This window comes from Phalacrocorax aristotelis, chromosome 7 (genome assembly GCF_949628215.1).
Source record: "Phalacrocorax aristotelis chromosome 7, bGulAri2.1, whole genome shotgun sequence".
NCBI lineage: Eukaryota > Metazoa > Chordata > Aves > Suliformes > Phalacrocoracidae > Phalacrocorax > Phalacrocorax aristotelis.
In genome coordinates, this window is record NC_134282.1 from 27786258 (window position 1) to 27810377 (window position 24120).

At 40.6% G+C, this 24120-nt stretch overlaps 1 protein-coding gene across 15 annotated transcripts in view; it reads right to left on the reverse strand.

The window, feature by feature from the left end:
- GIGYF2 (GRB10 interacting GYF protein 2) overlaps nucleotides 1-20608 on the reverse strand; it is a 78454-nt gene extending 57846 nt beyond the window's left edge. For 14 of the 15 annotated variants that reach the window (XM_075099460.1, XM_075099459.1, XM_075099453.1 and 11 more), the window contains exons 1-5: nucleotides 20522-20608; nucleotides 8023-8102; nucleotides 5301-5430; nucleotides 2994-3089; nucleotides 693-801 (exon numbers count right to left, since the gene is read on the reverse strand). In XM_075099460.1, the coding sequence (XP_074955561.1) occupies nucleotides 693-801; nucleotides 2994-3089; nucleotides 5301-5430; nucleotides 8023-8063 (376 nt within the window). In that variant the 5' untranslated portion in view covers nucleotides 8064-8102; nucleotides 20522-20608. Of the gene's footprint in view, nucleotides 1-692; nucleotides 802-2993; nucleotides 3090-5300; nucleotides 5431-8022; nucleotides 8103-19447; nucleotides 19475-20521 lie in introns of all 15 variants that reach the window. The other variant, XM_075099447.1, reaches the window with a different exon arrangement.
- Nucleotides 20609-24120: the final 3512 nt, after the last annotated feature.

The window sequence follows — 24120 nt, forward strand, 5'->3', positions numbered from 1 at the left end:
GTCTCACTGGATGGCAGCACAGCCTTCTGGTGTATCAGCCACTCCTCCCAGCTTGGTATCAACGGTGAACTTGCTGAGGTTACACTCCAACCAACTGTGATACTTCCTGCAGCTGCTTGTATAACACTTCATCTACCTCTTCATCCTGGCTGGGTGGCCTATAACAGACTCCTAGCAGGGTATCTGCCTTGTTGGCCTTCCCCCACATCCTTACCCATAAGCACTCGACCTTATCATCAAAGTCTCTAAGCTCTACACAATCGAAGCACTCCCTAACATACAGAGTCACCACACCAACATCACCTACAACCTTAATGTTTTAAATACATATGGGGATTCTTCTCCCCTTTCTCTATAAATTGCTTTTATAACTTTAAAGTTGTTTCTAACAATTTGAACCAAACAATTTCCTATTCCACCTCAACACTACCTCTCCCTTTTGCTTTCCACACCAACCAATCTGACAAAGGCACATAACACAGGTACCAGATGTGCACTAAGGTGTACAAAACTGCCACTAAACACAATATTCATTCTCTAGCACCGTTTATTGAAAAGGTTTCAAAGCTTTAAGAAAAAAGAAACTGGGCATGAGAAAAAATCTGGCTATAACCAAGCTCTATTTAATATCTTTCAGAAGCTTTAACCTTGATCACCCACATACATTGCAGTGCACCCCACTAACAGCTCACCTCGACCTCTAGAGGAACTTCGACCTCGAGGAGCCCCCACCACCGTTCCTCCTCCACGTCCCGTCAACCGCAGGACAGCAGCACTGTTTACAGACATCGAGAAATTTCTCTGCCAAGAAGAAAGAGTCAAGGTAAGATTCTGTTTAAAACAAACAAAAAACCCAAACCACCAGAAACAAGTTTAGATTAACACCAGCTTTACTTTCCTTACATTCATTACAAATCCTCTACAACTAACACTAACAAGGAAAAGGATTCCTTGGAGACATGAGTAGCTGAAGCCTATAAAAGGATCTGGGTCAATATTAATGCTTCCAAGCTACTTACCTGAAATTTCCTAAAGGCTTTAAAAGCAGCAGGTGACCCTATACTCCTCTATCAGATGATTCCAGCACAGAAGTGATTAGAACATTGCAGCTTTAAACACAGCCATTCAGTTGCCGAAAGAGATTGGCACCTGCCTACACCTGGCACCATTAATACCAATTCCAAACTTACTTCTTAAGCAAAGCAGGAACATGTAAAAAGCAACAGAAGTTGAATAAAGTTATATTTTCCAATCTCCTTTGTAAAAATAAGACTTTTTTCCTATCATAAGAGTAACATGCTTTGGGGAAAACCAAGTGTATTTGACTTCCGAAATTTAAGTAATATTTGTTTTAATAAGACAATAAACACCAATAAAATTCAACTTTATTTTAATATGAAGTAATTGCTAAAGAAAAAGCTATTTTGATAAAGAATGGATAATTATAACCAATCTCTGGTCCCATTGTCTGAGCACAAATAGTCAGAAAACTGGGCCAAAGAATTCAGGAGGATGTTCAGAAACACTAACAAGCAAACCTGAATTCACACACACTTTCTGAATGCAAGTTTTAAATAACAAGAATGCAACAGACTCCCAAGAGCTGTCACACCAGGCTTCTTGATAGGTACTTAAAAGAGGCAAATTGCTTACATGAACTTGTCTGAATTACTATAACTTTGAAGGTCTTCAGAGAACAATGAGACAAAATATTACAGTGTATTTAAAATTTAAATGTCTAACATCAAAGGCATGGCTGACCATTTCCTGGGCTTGTTGCCTGAATCCCTCCTGTTCCCACTGGAGAATGGGAACTGAGCTAAGATTTCCCATAAAAGCGTATTCTCAATCTCAGTTGCCTTTTAATAACAACTATGGCATGAAGTGACTACAGCGTTATTCACGTGAACTTCAGTATGACTGCTGATTAAAAGCTAAGCTATTAGCATCTATGTCAAAGGACAGTATTCTATAAAGACACAGGAAATATGAATCAACTCTGAAGAGGAAGGAATTCCAGAAGAGGTGAAGAGAATGTACCAGAATACCCAGGCACAAAAAGATAATGAAAAATTCAAGAATACAATAATATGGGGCCAAAGAAGGACAATGTTCTAAAATCTTAAGAAAGTGATACTAATACTCCCCACCCCTACAATAACAAAATTACACTCAAGTCCGTAAAAATACTGTGCTTTCTATTAGAAAAGAAAAAAAGAAACAAAAATCAAACCATAATTTCTGAAGTACAAAACATGCTAAGAAACATGAAAAAACGTAGTGCAACTGCAAGATCAGAAGTTCTGACAGCCATAAGGAGGGAATCAATTCAGAGTCAAAAGTCACAGGCATTTATCCACAAGGGGGCAGACAGTTTTCTCTGCTAGGAATCAAATCTCAAGCAAGGGCTTTCAGACTACTCAGATCAGTCACCTTTGAAATGGAATCTTTGTGGAGTACCTGTTCCCACTCTTATGTTCACCAATTAATTATATACCAATAGAGACCAAACAAGGAGATAAGCAGGCAACTGCTTGCTTACAAAGTCAGTAAGAGTACTGAGCCTCCCAAAGAAATGTTAGCAGTCAAAGAACTTGAACACTTCTCCAAAGACCACAAAACTGAAGTTACAGAACTTAGTCAATTCTATTACAGAGAAGGTGGTCCAAAAAGTGCAGAAAAAATTTCACTGATCTGAAAATGCCATGTACTTAAAACATCGGTAGTATTTCCCAGAAGACGATCCTGGATTTAACAAGCTGACTCTCTGCCATCAACAGAACATTGTATGAAAAGTATTTGTTCAAATTTAAGATAATAATTGAGCATGAATGGAATTTAAACTTTATGCTAACACAGCATGCTTGCATATTTTCTTTCCCTGAAATCTACTAATCTCAAATTTTATGGTTTTAATGGAGACGTACTCTTTATGTTGCCTTTACACTATTGACAATTTAAAGATTTAATTTTTAAAAAAAAAGGCTACAAACCTGTTCTTCTTCTGTAAAAGGTACAAGTGCCAGTGGTAGCAGGGGCTCCTCTTGTAAAATAGGCAGAAACTCCTTATCCCGAAGGTCTGAAGGTATCTGTATGAAAGGAAAACAACATATAAATATACCCAAGTATTTCCATTTCAGATGGAAGCCACATGCTTTGATTTACAAAAAAATTTTTATCCTGCCAACTCTGTCCCCATCTACCTGGTACACCAGTACTTCCAGTAACATTTACTGGAGGTGGGTGTAACTTTACTGCAAATTTACAGCCCCCAGAAAAAAAAAATCTGATAGACAAAACATCCAAATATGTGAAGTATCAAGATCATACACATCAGAATTCAAACTTCCACACCACTGCAGCTCAAACCTGAATGAAGCGAAATTTCATCTGGAAATTGGAAAAGTATTGGTTTATAGCCAGATTTTTATTTGTGTATTAACAAAACTACCATATATCCCATAGAGCTTGTTTTTGATTTATCGTCAGCATTTCCAATCTACAACCAACACGGAGAATAAAACAAAAAGTAGTAAATTGAAACTATAGGTGTAGGTATGGATTTATTAAATAGAGAAGACTGATCATTTAAATAAAAATAAATTTTAGCACTCATTTTGAATCAGTCTATCATCAGATGGAAACTCCATCAGCAGATGTGACCTTGAGCATGTGTACAAGAAGCTGCAATTACAGCCAAGTGAGCTCTAATTATGCCAACAGAGAATTGTTTCAAAAATATCTAGTTCATAATACTAAAGACTTCTCCCAATTTTAACTGAAGCAAAGCAACCTAGAGTTCGGGTTTTTTGTTTTTCATTTGGGTATATCCTAGCTGAAGACTTCCTGCTTTCAATCACAGTATCTTTTAATCAGAGATGCAACTTTGCCTAATCTTCAGCCAGAAAAGATTGAAGATGACATGGTGAAAAAGGACTAGGGTTCAAGATACAGCTTCAAAACATCGCATAGAGTAGTTGACTAGAAACCGTGTTAAGAGTCCTCTCAGTCTCAGTAACTAGAATTACTCAACACCATGGAAGCATATATATCAAAAGCAAGGCATACTCTAATAATAATGCCCTTCTGACAAACAGGGAGAAAGTATACTTTTGGATCACTCATAACCATCAGAAGCTTCCTGTAACACAGAGTATTAATAGGTTGTTCTGAATCAGTCACAACTGTAGAGGTCTTAGTATCATCTGATATAACATACACAAATTGCAAAAAGCAATGACCTCTGACAGGCTGACTTATTCAAGCATAACATCAAGGTTTAAATCGCAGCTTCTCAAAGTAGAGCAGGATAATTCTGCACGTTAAAGCATGGCTTTAAGCTATAACACACTTAACAGCTTTAGAAAAGTCTTTGACATTCAATGCGCTTGAATCCATGTATAAGCAAAGCAGGGCTCCCAGCACTGTATGAAAATGTCAGCATAGTCACAGTGGGGTAAGAACATGGAGGTGTGTGCGCACATCTGTATGCAAAACTAAAGGCACAACCTGACATAATTTCTTGCAGTCCCTCCCTGACTCGAGGGTAAGGTTCTTGGAGGGATTCAGACTTCCAAGTCACTATGTGCCTGCTGCAACAATAAAGCAACCTCTGTCACCATCTACAGAAAAACTCCATGTTTACAAATGCAGAATGTATGAATCATTTGCCTGAAACGCGACTTTTGTATCACTGAGAACATTCATTTGAAATTAAACCGAGGGAAGTTCTTGACTTTCTACACTGCTCTTTTGTATTACATGTGCTAGATCGTATTTGTGTCCTGAGTCCCGGAGAAGTGAATGACTTGAGGACTGCTCTCATTGGGCTGGTTACCTGCTGAAGTGAACTGCCTTAAGTCAGGATAAATGGGAAGCTCTTTCCTTTCTTAGATGATCTACTAGTGTGATTCATTGCCTGACTTTCAAGCTGAATCAAGTAACTATTTTACACTATATTAAATAAATCCTACTGAGGCAAGCAAATCTGCACAGCTGCAAGGAGACTTTAACCCTCAGTCATCTGCAGCAGCAGGACTGAATATGACAATCAAGCTTTTTCGTTCTCAGGGAGTACAGGAAGTTGCCCCTACAGCAGCAAAAAGAATCAAGCACAATGAATGCAGTAAGAGTGGGAGCAAATAAACACACACACAAACCCACCCACCCACCCCCAGTTCTTTGCCAAGGGATACACAAATTTTTTTTTGTCCAAAATCACAATATACAAATAACTATTCCTAATCACAAGACTGTCATTTGGAATACACACATCAGGCCTTCTTCCTCTTCCTGCTCACCTTATTATCCTTTAGAAAAAGTGCCAACATTTCTTCTCTCCCATAGCGATAGTCTGCTAGTTTGTACTTTGGCAAAGCCGGAGACAGAGGAGGGGATGTCACGCTCCCGCCACTAGACAAAGCTCGCAGCCTAAAATAAAGCAGAAAAGCAATGAAAACTAGATTGAGGAGAATGTGTCTTCACCTATGCAATCATCCCTCTGCACAGTTACAGATTTGTCACAAATGAAATAAATCCAGTACTGAAAGTACAGGAAAGCCTTTAGCGGTATAACATCAAAACTCTAAAACTTGGTGCTTCAACAAGAAGAGTGAAAGAGCTTCCCTCATTTTTCCCAGGAGAGAAAAGGAAAATAAAAATATTCCCACGAACACATCAGGAAATTTAACTCATCCCCTGGAGAACTCTTATGTTGACTATAGAGCAAGCTAGCTACATCTGTAAAGCCTTGACTAAGCTATTTACACTAACCACACAAAACTTAGTTGTAAATCTTCCATAGATATTAATGACAACAGATTCTTTTTGGCAAGAAAAATTCTTACCACACTACAGACAGTGCGGCAAACATTAGTCTAAGGAAAGTTTGTTTGTTAAACTTTGTAGAACACCCAAATAGTATAGGACAGTAAATTTTGCAATGAGGTTTCCTCTTGTGTCTCTGGAATCCTACTCCACTCCAAATTCCTTTTCCAGAACTTAAAATTAATTGCATTTTTCAGAGAGCACGTACATCATTTAGCTTAGCGTCTTAAAAAATGTGTACAAAACACAGCCACACTTTACTTGGGAGACATTTCAAGCTGTAACCTAACTTAAGGTTACAGATAAATATGCTATTAAGTTCTACCTTCTTGCAGATAACATCTTAGAGTTACATGATGTTTCTCCCACTCCACAGGTGGATTAGTCTCATTCTATACAATCAGTTCCTCAGCTACCCAAATATCCTGTATTTTTAAGTTCAAGGAATGTTTTACAAAAGATGTGTGTCAAGAAAAAGCCCAGACCATTTTCCTACATTCTCCTTGATGTGCACCTTAGGCAAGTAAAACAATGAAAATTCTTCTCAACAATTGCAAAATCCTTGGAAATGAAGGTGCTCTAAACTAAAACACTGATTCAGAGGCTGCCTTTCACCTAATTATTGAAGCATGCTTTGATTTGTTTTATTGTTCTTCAAACAGAAAAGAGAAGATAAACATTTGACTTGCAAATTACCTTATTTTTTTAGTTTGGTGCCACCCAGTGGCAATTTCTTTACATACCACTTTCAAACAAAACACGCCTGGGGAGGAGGCATTATTCAAAGGATTAGATGGCTCAGCACAACCTTCAACTCCAATCCAGATCAAATGTGACCAAGAGTTTCACTATTAAGCAATACAACAGCATACATGACAGACATGACTACACTGAAACTCAAAAGAATAATTATAAATCTTAGATTTTGATTCCATAATGCCTGTAAAAATCTAGTAACTCACTGAAGTATAATATACAGTTTCATACATAATCTCATCTGGTTTTTAAACTAAATGGAGACTGAAGTCCCCTCACTATGACACAGCAATCAAGTTACTGTTAAAATACGTGGGTTTTTTAGAGTTACCTTCCCCCTTCTCTTTTTTTTTAATATAACTTTGGCTTCCATCCATCAATGAATCTAATCATGTCTGTCTCCTACACTGAAGAGCACTCCAGCTTAAGATCTCTGCCTGGTGGGTGTATTTATAGATAGCAATAAAGTCATTCTTTAACCTTCTTTCAATATAACAAAATAGACTGAGCTCTCTCATTGTCTTTCACGCCACAAATCACATCTTACTACTTCTTTGAATACTCCCCAATTTCTGTACATTGTGTAGTATAAAAATGTGCCACCAAAAGCGATTACGTTATGCCAGTAATAGTCTTACCACATGCTATGCAGCAATTTTATTTCCTATAACCACTCCACACTCCCATTTACACACTTAAGGATCACATCACTTTTCAGAAACCACACCATCCGGAATTCTTGTCTGAATTGCAGTCACCAACACTTAAACAAGAAATTGGAACAAATACTGAACAATAGTCAGACCTGGGCAACTGGTCTTTAGCAAAAGCCAGGACAACGCCTGTCAGACAAGCTTGAACCCTAACAGCTGACACAAGATTATACAACATCATGGATTCCCTTTAACACAATAACTCCTTTTCCTGACACTTTTCAGTGTGCACATGGAGGAGACTATGACATGAAATACACACTTTTACCATACTCCATACAGATTTTTTTTTTTAATACTAGGGAAGAAAAAGATTGCTTAGCTATAGATTTAAGTCCAGTAAGGAGAGCGCAAGAACTTCCTTATTAATACATATCACATGGAAAGACCAAGTAAGGAAGCCTTCTTCACTTACTTCGTGTATACATCTGAGATCATAAACATTATTCCTCCCTCAGATACTTGATAGCAATGTGACTGTTATGCATTACCATAACACAAAACCCAACTCATTTCATACAGAATGCCAATTTACAAAGTAAAGACTAATTTTACAATATTGATTACAGTTACAGGGCAGGGACTGAGGTGAAGTAGTAAGGAACACCAAAGATATTATATACCATTCTGTCATATAATCAATTCAGTCCCAAAGGACAGAAATTTATAACGGTTTTTTGAAATTCAGGCAAGGTTCCAGAGTCTCACAAAACAGAAAAAAACTTACCATTCAGGCCCAAAGTTAAGTGTCTGAGTTTCTGCTGCCATTTTTTCCTGCTCTATTCCTCTTTTTTAAAAAGTGTGAACCTGAAAAATAAAAAATGTTTACTATGAAAACAACTGGATTACTACAGTCATCATAAATTTCTTCACAATGCAAAAGCACACCTTGGTAATGCAAAGGAGTGAAAAAAATTGACTGTGGAATTTATATTTTTTAAGGAATCCATTTCAGCTCTCCAACAGAGATTAGTTCACTCATATATGAGTAACTGCATCGAGATCTCTTCCCTAAATTCCTCTTTTAACAGCTCAAACAGGACACTGGATCAAGGTGTCCAAAGAAACAATTTGTACAAACAGTCCATTTTCAAATCAGTGATTACCACAAAACAACCAAACAGGGAGAATTTGATGCATAATCCTCCTCTGTAAGAACAGTAATGCTTAATTAACAGAATTGCAGCTTCCTGACAATTACAAGAGGATAAAAAAAACCACTAGAATTACAGCAAGATTTGCCAGTTGAGTGGCAGAACATTCAAGAAATTTCCACTGCTCACTCTTGAAAAATAAGCCTTCTAAAGATTGAATGCATCCAATGCTGTGACATCCTCCTAAAATCTGCAGGCAGAGGATGTTTCTCTCATTCTTGGTTTTATTAAGCAAAAAAGGCACAACTTCAGACTTCAGCTACTTTCATTCCTATTAGCCAAGATCCTGCAGTCACTAGTGAAGGTCAGGTCAAGTTCTTATTTATCAAGGGTGTATGGACAAGAGCAAATGAAGCCATACTGGAGGGAAAGAATAAGACTAAGGGAAGGCTATGAAGTTTTCTCTAACAGAGCCAAGTCTAGCCCAGGCAGTTCTGGAGAAGTGTCTCTTGCAGTAAGACAACACAGCTCCTCTTTCCTTCCAGCAATGGCAAAATCCAAGAATTTTGGCTTTTTTTTTTTTTTTAATCAAACACACTGTAGCCAAAGCCCGAACAAAAAAGGATTTGAAGCATTACCTACAGAAACTGGTTGATTAGACCTCAAGAACCCATAAAGACAGATGGTGGGGAGGGAGCTTTGCCATATTAGAACTCTGTTCCTTAACAGACCCAAGGACTAAATAAGTTTGTCTGTACTTTGCATGAAAAGGTGATGGAAAAGAAAAACAAAATGTGGAGAGACAGAAATGGAAAGGGCATTAGTTACTGAAGAAAAGAAAAAGACAAGAAACAAACAAAGGAAACATTTTTCATATATACATGCTACTGAAATAATGATATTAAAGTTAAAAAAAAAAATCAACAGCCTAAAAGCCAGAAAATGCCAAGAACACCCACACTACAACTGCGTGAGCATATTTTACCCCAATCTTTTGGGCATAAGATTACCAATAGCTGTAAGACTCCCTGCAGCCTAAACCTACCCACCAATATTTGGCTCATGTATTTTTACTACATGCCATGTTAACTTCTTCCCATACACAATATAATTTATATACAAATCATAGTATTTTTATTTCACAATGACCCTACATAATGAAACGGGATTATCCCCACTACACACACTACAAACAAACAGAAAAATATCCAGTCTCACAGGCCTAGTTTGAGATTATTTCAGTCTGATTTGGGTTGCCTTTTTGAAGCAGCCAACAGCTCATTTGAACATTCATAGTACATCCACTCATCATTCTGCTAATCAAAATACAAGGTTAGGTACCTAAAGAAGACATACAGCAGCGACATATGAACATATTGTGGGGCAATTCAAGCAAACCATCGCGCACACTTTGGCAGAGACAAGCCTCTAACACAATTCCTGGGAGCCTTAATTGCAGGAAGTGAAGGGACAGCCATCCAATGTCTGTAATTCTTCTGCTGGGGGAGTGCAGGGAGGGAGAGCTTTCAGATCAAACCATGTGGATCACCAGGGAACCTGGGATCTTTAGCTCCTGACATCAAAGCTACCCTGCTATCAGTAATACCAAGAAGGCTGGCACTGCATGTTAAACTGCAATGAAAGCACAGCTGAAAAACATCAGATATGAGGATAAAGCACTAAAAACCAGTTAGGATTGAGCAGTTTACTGGTTTTGGACCCAATGAGCCCCACCCTCTTCAGCCTCTAGGTTTCCTTCCCAAAAGTGAGGATATTGTGTCATCTTTCTCTACTACACTCCTAAGCACTTTAGTACCTACAAGCATACTCAAAGCCTGCTAATCTCATCCCACTGAGCTGCAAAATGGCTCTCATTGTCCCTCATTTTGGCCACTGCTTTTTGTTTTGGGAACTCTTTGCTGGCTTCCTCTTCTGTGTTGCATTCAGTAAGTTATTTCCTCCCTAGAAGCTCTGACTGTCTGAATTTTGAATTGAAAGTGAGACTTCTGTAAGTGAATGAAATTGTAGCTGAACAGGAGAAAAACACAGAATAAAACACAGATCTGCAGATGATTTGAGTGGGTGTAACTGGTGAATTTACTCTAATAAGCAGCATTACCCAGGAATAAAACATACATGAAAAAGAAATTAAAGGCAAAGCTGGTAGAAAACCCTTGAAAAGGAGGCACTCTACAAACAGGTAATGATTTGTGTGGAGGGGGGCAGAGGAACAGAAAAAAGGGACTCAAGAAAGCTAAGACAGCAAGTGCACAGAGGAATACACTGAGCCACGTCAGAGCAGACAAGATAAGGAAAGCAAAAAAACATGTGCTGCTTCTGCCAGTTGACAAAGCAGCAGTGAAAGGTGAGAGCACAGAAAGCAAACGGGGGAGGAAGCTCTGACAGGGACCACTGCACAACACACACAGTCCACGGTCAGTGTGTGAAGGAGAAGCTGTACTAACTGGAAAGGCAAGCCGGGGTGGACGACGCAGCACTCACATCGCATCGCGAGAGGAAAGAGGGTGGAGCATAAAAAAGGGCAAGGAATTAAGAAAACGGAACGAAAGATGAGGACATAAATTTAACTGTTTTGGCCACGGAGAAGGCATGAATTTATCAGATCATTATTATCTGGATAACTTTCTTAGGCTCTAAACTTCAATAATAATTAAAATGTTAATTTTTATCTTTATCTATGCTGCCTCCTTATTAATCAAGGATGGCAAATCACAGAAGTAACATATACTTAACATATTTCCTCTTTGATATATTTTCATGAGGGAAAGCCCCTTTCTGAACTGCTGGGGTTCTGTAAATCACAATTTTCTATACATTAATGGCTATTGATTGGGGAATCTGCACAGCCACAGATTTTATATAGTGAAAAAGGACACAGGGACAGCCTCAAGTTGAAGCAAGAAACCAAGCCCATATTTTGATAACATCCAGTTCGCAACACTGCTTGAGCCAGAACAGTACCCGAGGACTTCCCACCACTCCTTCAAAGGGGAAACTTTCCTACAAGGTTTTGAATCAGTTCAATCCTTCATCAAAGTGCCAGTGCAATCTGACAAACAGTTGCAGTTTTCCTGCATATTTGGGGAAAAATGGAATCACTTCGTAAACTGGAACTGGGACCCCGTTTTCCTGTGGTGGTACCACAGCCACCAACCCACTATCAGCATGTAGGACTGAAAAGAGGAGAAACCACATCACCCCACCATCAACCTGTAACTGGCAAGAGAAAGAACATCCTTTCTGTTTTGTCAGCAGCTTGGGACTTTGGAAGTCAGAAGTCCATCCTATGGGCAGACAGAAAATGTAATCCAATAACATTAAGCCTTTAAGTGGCTTTCACTCACAATTAACAGGTAATATTATAGGTACAGAAATTGCTATCAGCAACACTCAACTCATTTCATTGGTTTGCTTTAGGTACAATGGTTGTTTTACCAAGCTTGCAGTTTTTAAAATTATTTTTCAAGCTCACTCTATTTTCTGGCAAATTTATTAAAGCTCTCAAACATCTGCTTCAGCCACAAGTTGGAATTTGATTATACCAGCTAGATTTGTGTGTTAAAATGCCTAAGAAGGTGCTTCAGTTAAAAAAAAAAAAATCTAAGGAGGGTCTATAATTACTGTGCCACATTTTGGCCACAAGTTCCGGCCTTTTTAAACATATAGCTAGCTAACGAATAATCTAGGCTAAAAGCTGTTTTTCAGAGACTTCAAAAGATCTAAACTTCCATGTCTTCCAGACTTTGCTCAACCTCAGTATTTACACTAAATCTCCATTTTAAGATCTGTCCCTTACTCATGAGCACTTGAGCTACGATTTGCAGGCAGTGTTAAATTCCTACATTTCCATTCCAGAATTCTCTCAGCTTGTACTACATGGCAATCCCTCTCACCAAGATGTTTTGCTGTTTTGGATAGAGCTTCTTAGCATCCGAAACTGAGTCTAGGCAAAGAATGCACTCAGGTCTGCCAATCTAATCAATCCTTCCTACAGACAAAAAAAAAATTAAAGATTTGGACTGTCACTGCAATTTACAGCTTTGGGCTGCTGCTTGCTTAGGTTTTTTAACAACTTTGGAAAACTACACCTTGAGAGATATACCACTGATCCTTCTTATACACAGCTACTTTATTTTGAAATGGTCTGCTGTTTGATCAGAGATATTTAGGAAGAAAAGTATCCTTTCTTTCAAAGGTAGTTCTGTTGCTACAGTAGGTTTGAAACAGCCTTTTTAACCTAGAAATTGGCTGAAAATTTTAAGAACCAAAGAACACATGGAAATCTAACATGAGCAAGTTTAAGTGCAAGGAATTGGGTTTTCCTTATAAAACTTGCAACAGGAATTTAAGAGCAGTGCTCCACCATGCAACAGCAACACTACATCAAGATGATGAAACTTCACCTTCCACAAGCAAGAAAACATTCCACAGGCAGCTACTACAGCTAACAAATTTCAGTGTCAGTAACTCTGTTTTTAAAAAAATTTAACAGGTTGACTGAATAATTAACGCTGATTTTTTCTAAGTCTTGAAATATTAAAGATCTAGAGTTATACGCAAGCTACCTTTTAAGTAAAGTGGTAAACAGGATGACTCAGGTGGCTACACTACCAGTCTGTTTGATATTAATCATTGGCTAAAGCAGACAACACTGATTAAAGGACACTGGCATAATTAAGGCCAGCTGACATGGATTTATGGAAGACATTCAATGAAAATATGCTTTTGTAAGAGTAGAAATTTCATTGCTCAAGCAAGTAGGTGAAATAAAATTTAACTTCTGCAAGACATTTCAATTAAGTAGAATGCTTAAAAGGACAAAATCACTCAGAACCGCATGAAAAGCCTCAAATCATCAAAACCTATTTTTGCTTCTAACCTTCTCTTCTGAAGAATCTAGAAGAACCAACCTCAGAAGGCAAAATATTCTCAAAACACAGTAAGAGGTAAGAAGCTATCCTCTACTGATATAGAATCTGTAACACTAAAACCTGAGGGTGACAAACATGGATATGTAAATAATGGAAATGACGCATCATCAATAATACCATTATGAATTATTCAATTACTTGGTCCAGTACAGCAGGTTGCATTTAATAATGCCAAGCATACAATCAAAAGACTCACAAGCAGAAAACCTGGGTGATATACAGCAAATGCAGGACTATTCTGGAAAAACAGTCCTGAAACCAATCTGAGATTTATGACATTAATCATCGGAAAAGGAACATATGATACAACACTGACTACAAGAGCTAACAGAAAACACTGAATACAGACATAAGGAAACACAGAGTAAATATAGAGGGATTTTATCACTGCAGGGATACTGCATCCTGTTCTGCTGTCGATAAGGCAAGAAAGCTGACAAATCAGGTGTTCAAAAATTGATAGAACATGACAGATACGCCATACAGTAGGGAAAAAACCCACACCAATGCTCTGAGAAAAATATAAGTATCTTCCTCAGTCTGTAAATGGTCATGCAGGTAAAAAAAGGCTGAAGACCCAAGTTTAGTCAGTGAAGGGACTGAAGCAAGACATTCAGAGATAAACAAGTTGTTTTCTGGTCAACACTAAATGATTTTCTAAAAAGTATGTTCTAGTTTAAACAGAAAATTACTCAGAAAAAAAAATCCATTAGTCACATTACACAAGATGCCGGACGAGTCACAGTAGTCCCTTCTGGTTTCCCAAGCCTTTATTCTGATACAGGTGGTGAATTTTTCAAGGCCTATCTACCCACATGCCAAGAGGAAGTTTTTGCTAAGGGAATAATGTCTAAACTGTCCGACTTCTCCAGAAACTACACCTCTATTATTACAGTTACATTTTTAGATCTCAATGTCTTACAGTCTTCCTATCTCAAATGATTGCAGAAGTGCTTCAATCTCTCAGCAGTTTCTGGTCAAAAATTGTCCATGGCATTCTCAAACCGCAGGACCGAACTGACCGCCCTCTGCGCACTTCATACAGATCCATCTAAAGGTTCATGGAGTGCTGCAGCATGCAATGTGCTGCACCGCAGTCAAGGATGACAAATACAAGGAGTAGCCACTGAAGGATGACAAGAGAGACTAAGGAGACCTGCACACCTAACAAAATAAAAAAAATAAAGGAACATTAAATATCACAATTCCAGGTATTATCCTCCTTTCCTACCTACTATTGTGATCTTGGTGGTTAGAGGTAGGTTAGAGAGCTATCCACTTCTTGCTTCACCTGAACATGAACAAGCATGAAAGCTTTTCCCAGTTTCTCTACCAGAAAGCAGCGTGACCTCCACCTTTATTACAAGGCTTCCAGCCAACAGCAGACACCAGCAATTAAGCTCCAAGCAGAGTCAAGGGACCACACCCTTGGGCCCTGCCACTGGCTGGAACACAAACCACTTCTCATCCTGAATCCTGTCAGCAGTCTTGTTTTCCACCTGGAAAAAAATCACTTCCACATCTGTCTACCTTGTATATCGAAAATTTTCTCATAGGTAAATATTTAGTCTGCACCATTCCACAAGATGTTGCAGCTCAAGTCTGTCTACCTGCTCCTCAAGGAGGGCCGTAGCCTGGCTACACGAACACAACCAAAATCACGCTGCATCACCTCTCCCACTCGTCACACGCATTATACAGCCCATATATTTATTCCAAGTGGCAGAACAAAGCATCAGACTACTGAAAACATTCACTGAATTAACAGATCTGGATTGCTGCGAGGTTTTTTGGTTTTGTTTTTAAATGTCATTTACATAAGCAGCTTCTTTGGGCTTTGTAGACATTCTCACCCCCCACCCCTTCTTAAGGTTTCCTACTCATGCAGTTCTGAGACATCCTATACTTCAGGAGACAAATATTCAACAGTAAGAAAGCATCTAATAAGAAGTCCTAACAGAGAGAATTGGCATGTGTATCAGATTGCATGTGTTCATCAACCAGGAAGTCAGAAGGTAACTTGGTACCACGTATGAATGACAACACTTTTTAATAGCTTATCAGTTCTCCCTATGTTAATATTGCTAAAGATATTCACTTGTTTTGATCCAAGAACCATATCTTTGTAAACTGACTCATGATGGTATCCTGATCCTGCCTTAGTACTCTTAAAGCCTAGCATAACATAAAGAGATGATTCAGCATTAATTAAGCCTAATGTAAAAGCTTCCACTGGTTTTAATGGTAGGCCTCTGATTTATTAAATCAAGTTATTAGATGCTTTCACTGAAAAACCTTGCCATGCACTACCACCATGATCAGGCTCACTCACTTTCCACCACACACATTATTCAGCCTAATGCTGACATCAGCCTTGCTTTGAGCAGGAGACTGGAGCAGACAACTGCCAAAAGCTGGTCTCTTCCAACCTCAATCATCCTCAGATTCTACAATACATGGCTCAAAAAAAATCAGTTTACACATCCATTACTTGCCAGCCATACTAATTCCTTGCCACAAGACATTCTAAGTTGAAGTTACATACACGCGTCATTATAAAACTTCACCCAAGGCAACCTTCAGTGTACAAAGCACACCTTCTCGTTCTGTATCTTCCAATCTGAACTGACAACTACCACGAAGACCACAAATCTGCTTTCACCCAGCCTTATCTACACACGGACACCTGTAGCCTCTGCATCTCCCCGTCACACAAACCAGTATCTTTATCATAAAATACTATCAACAGAACGCAAAGGATTTCTTTTTCTTGTCAATGACAAGAGGGGAAAAAAAGTATGTCACAGTAACCACAACTCATAACAAGTATTTCTGTACTGAATAAAAAGGGCCAAATACCCACTGACAAAATAGTACCTTCACAAAGTGCAATACATCATACTTACTTCCACTGTAATAATAGCTATTTAACATACAAAAATGTTTTTCTAACAAGTTTATTTTCCTAACATTATATGATGTATATATTTATATATTTATCTGTTTATAATATATCTGTTTATAATGCCAAATTACATATACAAGAGCCACTGCTGAAGGCATCAACTAATCATTATTTCTTATTTGCCTACATTTTTTAAAACATAGGGACAAGAAAGACAGAAAAATCATAATGCACAGCTGTAATAATTAGCTGAGAGACTAAAAAAGAATAGTAAGTGATCCAAAAAGGTGTTGTCAATAAGACAGTATTTTAAGACAATTTTTCTAGATGTCCATCAAAATTTCTCATTGACCTATAGACCCTACTACCTCTACAGAGCTCCCGGTATCCCTTCTGCTTTTCTCCACAGTCCTGAGGTCTAGATACCCAGCTTCTATATACTACAAGCTTTAAGGATTACAGGAGAGGTTCACTCCTGAAAATACACACTTTGATTTTATGCTTGCCAAAAACCTCAGATGCAACAAAACAATTCTGTGCATCCTCCAAAAAAAAACAAAACACCACACACACAAGAGGGACATAAAAATCCCAATGGCAGCCTAGTTTCCTGCACAGACATCAAGCCATCACTATAGCTTCTATATCGAAGGAATGTTTAACCACCTTCAGAGAGAGTGGACTGACAGCCCTCCCCCTGCAAAGAAGCGGACACATTTTGTAATCAACACTGTGGCAATCTCAGCTACTAACAAAGCAAAGCAAAGACCTCTGTCTGCTACAATCCCCCGCGCCCACCTGAGCTAAAGATGAAAAAAATAATGGTAGTAAACTTCACTATGATGAACTAGGCGGTTATATATATACACACACTACAACCAACTACAAGAGGGCCCATGTTGTATAGACCTTATAATCCAAAGCACTTAATTCTTCTTAGTTCCATCCATAACTTTGTACACCTCGAGCAAACTTTTCTCAGTTCTGAGAATTTTCAAGCCAGATCACTTGTGCAACCAAAAATGCTCAGCTGATTGCAAGAGAGGAAAGGAGAGGCTAAGCTGGGCTAAAACTCTGACTTTGTTCCCCTAAAAGAAAATACCACCCTCCCTGCAGCATTTCACACACCTAAGTTTTCAGATGTCACTGAATGAATTAAAATAAATTGATGACAAAACCACACAAAGAAATGGAGACCCTTTCAACACAAATGCTCCTTCAAATAACAAAGAGATGGGTATCTCCTTACAAAAGCATCCAACGGATCTCTACCAAGCTACATAGGAAGGAAAAGGCAGAGCAGGCCTGTGCTTTTATGCTTGTGAGCAGAAATTGTATTGCTCTGCCCCTTAGCTCTGTCTGTCTAAAATCATGAATTAAATATAGCTTATCTCCACTCATCTTTGAGCAGAAGCACCAAGAGGAGAAAAAAAAGTAAAAAAAACACAACAGAAAAATGAGGGGAAAAAAATGCTAGGAAAAGGATTTTTTTCCTATGAGAAGATTTAACATCATACCTTAAAAAACCATAAGAAGGAATTTTAAAGACCCCAAGTGAAAGGATAAGAAACATACATTTGACAGTTACTTGAACTTACAAGATCAGACAAAAGTAGGCAGAATCAAATTTCATATTCTTAGTAAGTCAAACAACAAAAATCTAAAAAGCTGGAGGCCTGAACTATTTTAAAGGAGGGAGGGGGGGGAAGGAAAAGACCATGATCCAGATACCTACCTCATCTTCATCAATTACTATGAACCAATGTTTCCCTTGTATGCTTAAATAATTAGAAAGATCTTTCAGGAGAGGCATGTTGTAGCAAACCACCTCTTCAGCCAGTCAGCTGCCCCAATGAGATGTTCCATATGACTTTGACATCTAGTTTGTTTTTAAATGAAATATCTACAGATCCTAAAAGATCTGCCACCTTTTTTTCTTACATTCAGGTAAAAGAAACTCCAGTTTATGACAGAGCTCCATTTATACAACTGGTCTTAGGAGACACCAAGCATAGAAGAGGTGCAATAGTACTTAGTCTGATTTCCTTAAAAAAAAAACAAACCCCCAAACCAAAAAACTTCTCTGCACTCCCCTTTTATACACCAAGTCTTTTCCTCAATCAAGGAGCAAAACAGTTGGGAAAATTAAGCTGTAAAGCCTTCAACTCTCTATTTACAAGCATTTTTTTTCACTTGCATCAGTATACAGATCATATTTTTCATTTACTGTATGCTCTAGTAAGGCAAGGAAAAAAACACTAAAAGGAGTACGAGAGGATATTTTACAGTCCTCTTATGATCAGCATCTGTAATGAAAAGAGGATCAGCAAGAGTCCAAGTTTTTACTGTGGTATCAAATTATTTTTGTAAGCACCCTGTGAAACAAATCATCACTGCAATATAACTACTTAGCATTTTAGTTTTATGCTCTTGCTTTAAAACACAGGCTCAAGAAACCATTCAGAAAAGGCCCTAAAAGAAATGCAGTGACCAGGCACCCCCATGCATGTTCATGTATGCAGGGTCTGGGAGAGCCTGAGCAACTCTTCAAATCATAAAGAAAATCTAGTATTCATACACAATATTGTCAGATATTGAAAGGGGCTATCAAACTCACAACACAAGAAGTGGGTCTTGCTGGAAGTGATATTCAACCTCCATGGACAAATCTCTACCTTCTTTTTAATATAGCTGACCATTACACAGCATCTTTTTTTTTTTAATCACACATTGAATTAGAAATTAACACTGACACATGATCCTTGACATCAGTTAACCTGTAGAATTATGCGAGCCTGGGGAGTGAAGGGGGCACAGAAGGAGCAACGGACACTCCAACATTTCCGCTGATACCTCCGGACATATTAGGGCACCCATTTTTACCTAAGCATCCCCTAAACTGTTCAAAAGACACCTATTCAAGTGAATGGCAAGAATACCAATATCTCATAATACTTAAGCTCTTATTATCTATTAGAGCTAACACCCAATAACAGAGCTCAAAAATGCTAGAACAAAGCTTTTGATAGTGACAACTGCAACCCACTTTGTTTACAAAGGTTTCCAATTATCACACTGTGCATCTACCAAATGATCTAGTCATAAAACAGAAAATTAATTTGTGTTTGTTTATTAAAGAGTTTAAGAACAAAAGCAACCAGCAGGGTTATGGGAAAAGGGGAAAAAAAAATTCACACGTACTTTCCAGGAACTTGCCCAAGTCAGCTCCTGAAGCAAGAAAACAGAATGAGCAGCAAGAAGTTAGACAGAAGAATATAATCAAGATTCAGAAGTTCTCTCCCCTCCCACCCAAGAAAACAGACACTGAAGAATTACAGTAAGAGGTAAGGCATTACACAGCAGCAAGAACACCGAGCTGAAGGCTACTGAGGAAAATGTAGGTTTTATTCCAAAAGTGCTACTTGGCAACATCTCTTTTTGGCCTATGAGCTGGCCCACTTCAAAGTGCAATTACACAGAGTTGAAAGAGCGGAGACTGCTTTGTTGACACTGAAAACTACTTGTCTTGGATCAATACCAAACGTACACAATCCTGATCGATGTTCTCTTCAGCCTGCCAAGGCCTCTCCAATCAAACACTGCTGGTCATTGCTGCTCCCAGCACCCTGCTGCCCGTGGGGGGGAAGGCTCGAGTGCTCCTTCCTCCTCCGCCTGTGTAACCTGACAGGGCCCGGAGTCAGGCGCACACAGCGGCTCCAAGGAGAGGGCACCTGCCCGCCGCACCGCCGGAACGCGGACCCACTCCCACTGGGCCGGGAGGGAACGAGCGGCTTCGCTGGGCTCAGTCTGAGAGAAGACGGCGCCGGGGACAGAGCCGCCAGCCCCAGAGAGCGTGAGGAGCCCCAGGCGCCCCGGCGCCGCCTGACAGGCACCGTCCTACCCTGCTGCCAAAGAACCGCACAGAGAGAGCAAGGCCCGCGCCTCCGAGAGTGGCCCGGCCCGACAAGCCCTGCAAATAGCCCATCGCCGGGAGCGCCGGGGAGGCCCTCCGCGCGCGCCCCTCGCCGCCAGGGCGGCCTCGCCTCCCGATAGGCCGCAGGGCGCCCCGGGGCTGCGGCACTCGCGGCGGTGAGGAGCCGCTGGCGAGGCCGGTGCTCGGACCGCGGCCTAGGTCCGCTCCAGTGGGCGGTGAGCGCGGCGGGCGGCAGGCGGGCGGCAGGCGGGCGGCAGGCGGGCGGCAGGAAGGCGGCGGCGGGGAGGCGGCGGGGGTGTCGGGGGTGTCGGCGGGGGCCGGGAGGTGGCGGGCGGCGTTACCTGCGCTCCCGGACGGAGAGTCCCTCACAGCCACAGCGACTCCTCGGCCCCAACAACACAAGATGGCGGTCGCGCCGCCACGCAACGTCACGTGAGGGCGGGACACGCCCCCCCGCCTCCGCTGCGGGACCCGGATGGGCGACGGCGCTGGTGACGATACCCGTGGACCCACCCGGCGGGAGCGCGGGTGCCCCCTGCTGGAAGCGGCGGGGCCGGGCGCTGAGGGGAGCTGAGGCGGCTGCGGGAATGCGACTCCCCCTTCCCACCCCCTCCAGGTGACAAGCACATCACTCAGCTTTACCGCTGGCACTAAAAGAAGAATCCTGCCTAACGCCAGGGAGCCACCGTCTATAAGGACGCACCGTGTCCAGGCCCAGGGAGCAGGAAGGGCAAAGACGGCCTGAGAGGGCTCGGGGGCTGCTGAGGGAGGAAGGGTGGTCAGTTGTACGTATTTTCACTCCAAATTACCTGATGGAAAAATCAGGAGCTCAGGGCAAACTTGGGGTGTTTTTCGGCTAAAAATACTGTTCTATTTTAAGCCCTAAAACCCATATTAGTACATGTTACAGAATAGCCCCATGTGAATCCTTCAGCTTAAAAACCCTATTCTTAGCAGTTAGGCACTACTGAAGGTTTAACGGTTTTCAGCTGAAACAATTTTACTCCAAACATGATTTCAGCCACAATCCATGTAGCTTTCTCCCTCCTCTTCTAGGTGAATAAACACTTGTCATTGCACACTGCACACTGGCCAAAAATGATGCAACAGTGAACACAGGTGATTCTTCTGAGCTAACGGATTGAAAGCCTGTAATCATTAGGATGTATTTTTGGCTGAGAGCAACATAGGAGTAGACAGCCTCACCCGAAAATCTTAGAATGAAATTTCTCATTTCAGAGGCTGGTATGTAAAAGCAATGCCCCCAAGCAAAGCCCTGGCCTCTGATAAGCTACACCCAAACCTCCTGGTGGTTGTCACACAGCTTGAGCCAACACTAATAACGCTATGGAGAGGGAGAGAGGCAGCACTGCATTTCAAGCTGTCAGTCAGAACTTCCAAGTTCACTGCAGAAGTGGCTGTGCCTTGTTATTCTACTTATCAATACTGAGTTTGAGCACTCCAAAATATTTCACATGCTCTAAGGCAAGCTTTATCTGAGGTGGGAGAAGTTTGGCACTTGTGGAAATTTTTTTATCCCAGTTAGTGGAAACATTATATCATTGAGACAAAAAAAATAATTCAAGAAGAGAGTGTCTGAAACGTGCCTCATCTGCAGAACTTCGCATTTTTGTAAAATACCTCAAGGAAACTCAGATGAGGGGGTTTTTTTGTAGTAGTGGGTGCATCTTAAATCCTCCACAATGCTCATTCAAGCAGAACAGGGAGGCTGTCATGAAAATTCAGGACTGTACCTGTGTGGTTAAATTCATACATCATTCAATTACAGGACTTCAGCTGATGTTGTCTAGGTGTGAAATCACCCCAGAAGCTAGTCTGACATTTACTAGGGTACCAAGGGCATGATGTACTTCAGAGCCCTGGATTACCAAGCCAATTCATCCTCACTATTAAAAATCCAAGCACAGGAAAGCAGCATCCCTAACAAACTGAAAAACTTCCCTATTGACACTTTCCTTTCACCCATCCTAGCTTGGAAGCAAAAGCCTGCCTCCCTTGGTACAGCAGAGGAGCTACAAACACAGAGCATGGCTTTGAAACAGCAACTAATTGTCAAAAGCAGCCCAGAAGACGTGGCAGAGTCATGTCTCCCCACGTGTCACATCTCCCCACGTGTCACATCTCCCCTTGCCACCCTCACTTTTCATTATTTGGAAAAGTGGCTCCCCTGTTTGTCAAAATGCCAGGGATTTTGTCTGAGAAGAGTCAATATCTCAGCAGCCTCTGTTTTCCAAGTCCTCATTTGTCACATGCCTAAAAATCATAAAAACAACAGACAAATCAGGCAGGTGAACATCCAACTGTAGTTTTTAAAGTCAGTCACTTCAATGTATCTGTCACCTCAGATGGCTTGTGCTGAAAGACGACTACCACAAACACGCTGCTACTTCTACAACACCCAATTAAGTCAACCTTCCCACATGCAGCAAGATGCATCTGAACGGCAACAGTAAAGCACTCCGGTTACTCCAATCCATCTTGCCAAGGGATTTATTTGGACACTCCCATAAGGTTAAAATTCGATTTAGTCACCGTAATCTTCACAGCTAAAGCCTAAGCCCGAGCCCTAAGCCAGGAAGAACCTGATCGTACTGTTTCCCTTTCCCTCCTGACTGTGTTTACGCTGAGCTTTTTAGGTAATACTTCCTGCCATCACACACTGTCCCGTATGGCCAACAACGATGGCTGTGACAGCAGCTTTGGTAAGAAGCCCACTGCCATCCGAGCACCCAGGCAGGCTGAATCCTTCCCCAGTGCTGGCTGGAATGTTAGTGATTCCTGTACCGTGTATCTCCTACTCTGGGAAACTTGCAACAAAAATCTGCCAGGGATCAAGGACTTCCTGTTCTAGGAGATGAGCAACTTAAGGCAAGTCTTCATCCTTTCTAGGAAAGACTCATAACCACAACAGGCCTTTCACCAAACTTCTCTACTTGCCATCACAAACAAAGAGTCACTTGGGGCATGTCAGGAGAACCGAACTGGTATTGATATACCAGCAGATACCAGTAATGAGAGCTGGGATTGCCAGGACCTTTAAGAGCCACGTGTGGTGACATCAGGCATAAAAGGAGGACACAGTGTCAAGGACTACAATATATTAATTATAGGTAAAAAAAATTAAGTCTTGTCAGCCAGTACGATGGGAGATTGAGCTAGACAATTTATTTTTAGTATTTCTGCATAACCTAATGACACTGTTACTCAATCCAATAGTTGCCAGCAAAACAAGTTTGAAAGCAATTAATTTCCCAATGTCAATTTTTGCAAAGCTAATTTCAAAACTCACACTGCTGCAGCTTCAAAATCCAAAAGCACTTACTGTTCACTGTGCTAAATAAAGGCCCCAACCCACAGCACCTATTTGAATTCAACAAAATACAGACATGCTGCTCATTTCCTTATTGAAGTTTGTCAGCTGGAGGTGACTAAAATCTATTAAAATAAAATGACTGGAAGCTCTTTTTCCACCCTCTTCTCCTGCTACCCCAGGCTCCTTACCCAGCTGCATGTGCAAAGCAGCATGGGTCAGCAGTCCTTGCTACACCATGGAGAAAGAAAATCAAGAGCTGCAAGTGTTGCATTTTTCCTGTGGAAACAGAGAGCAAGGAACCTTCACCCTGATTTTACCTGACCTCCGAGACCCAAGGGCTCACAGACACATGGCAAATGCTTCAACTGCCAACAACATGGGGAGCAGCGCTGCACCAGATAAAAATATTTACATTTTCTGTTTCATCACTGGATCATACCTGCAACAATGCATAATTAGGCCTCTTCCTAAGCCCCCTCCCCAAACTGGCCATGCCAGCAAAGCTTAGCAGCTCAGCAACAGTAGAAACAAGACTCTTGGACACATTTTCAGATATCCATGTATTTTTTCTTTTTTTCTCCCTTCTATAAAGGCAGAAAGAGGAAA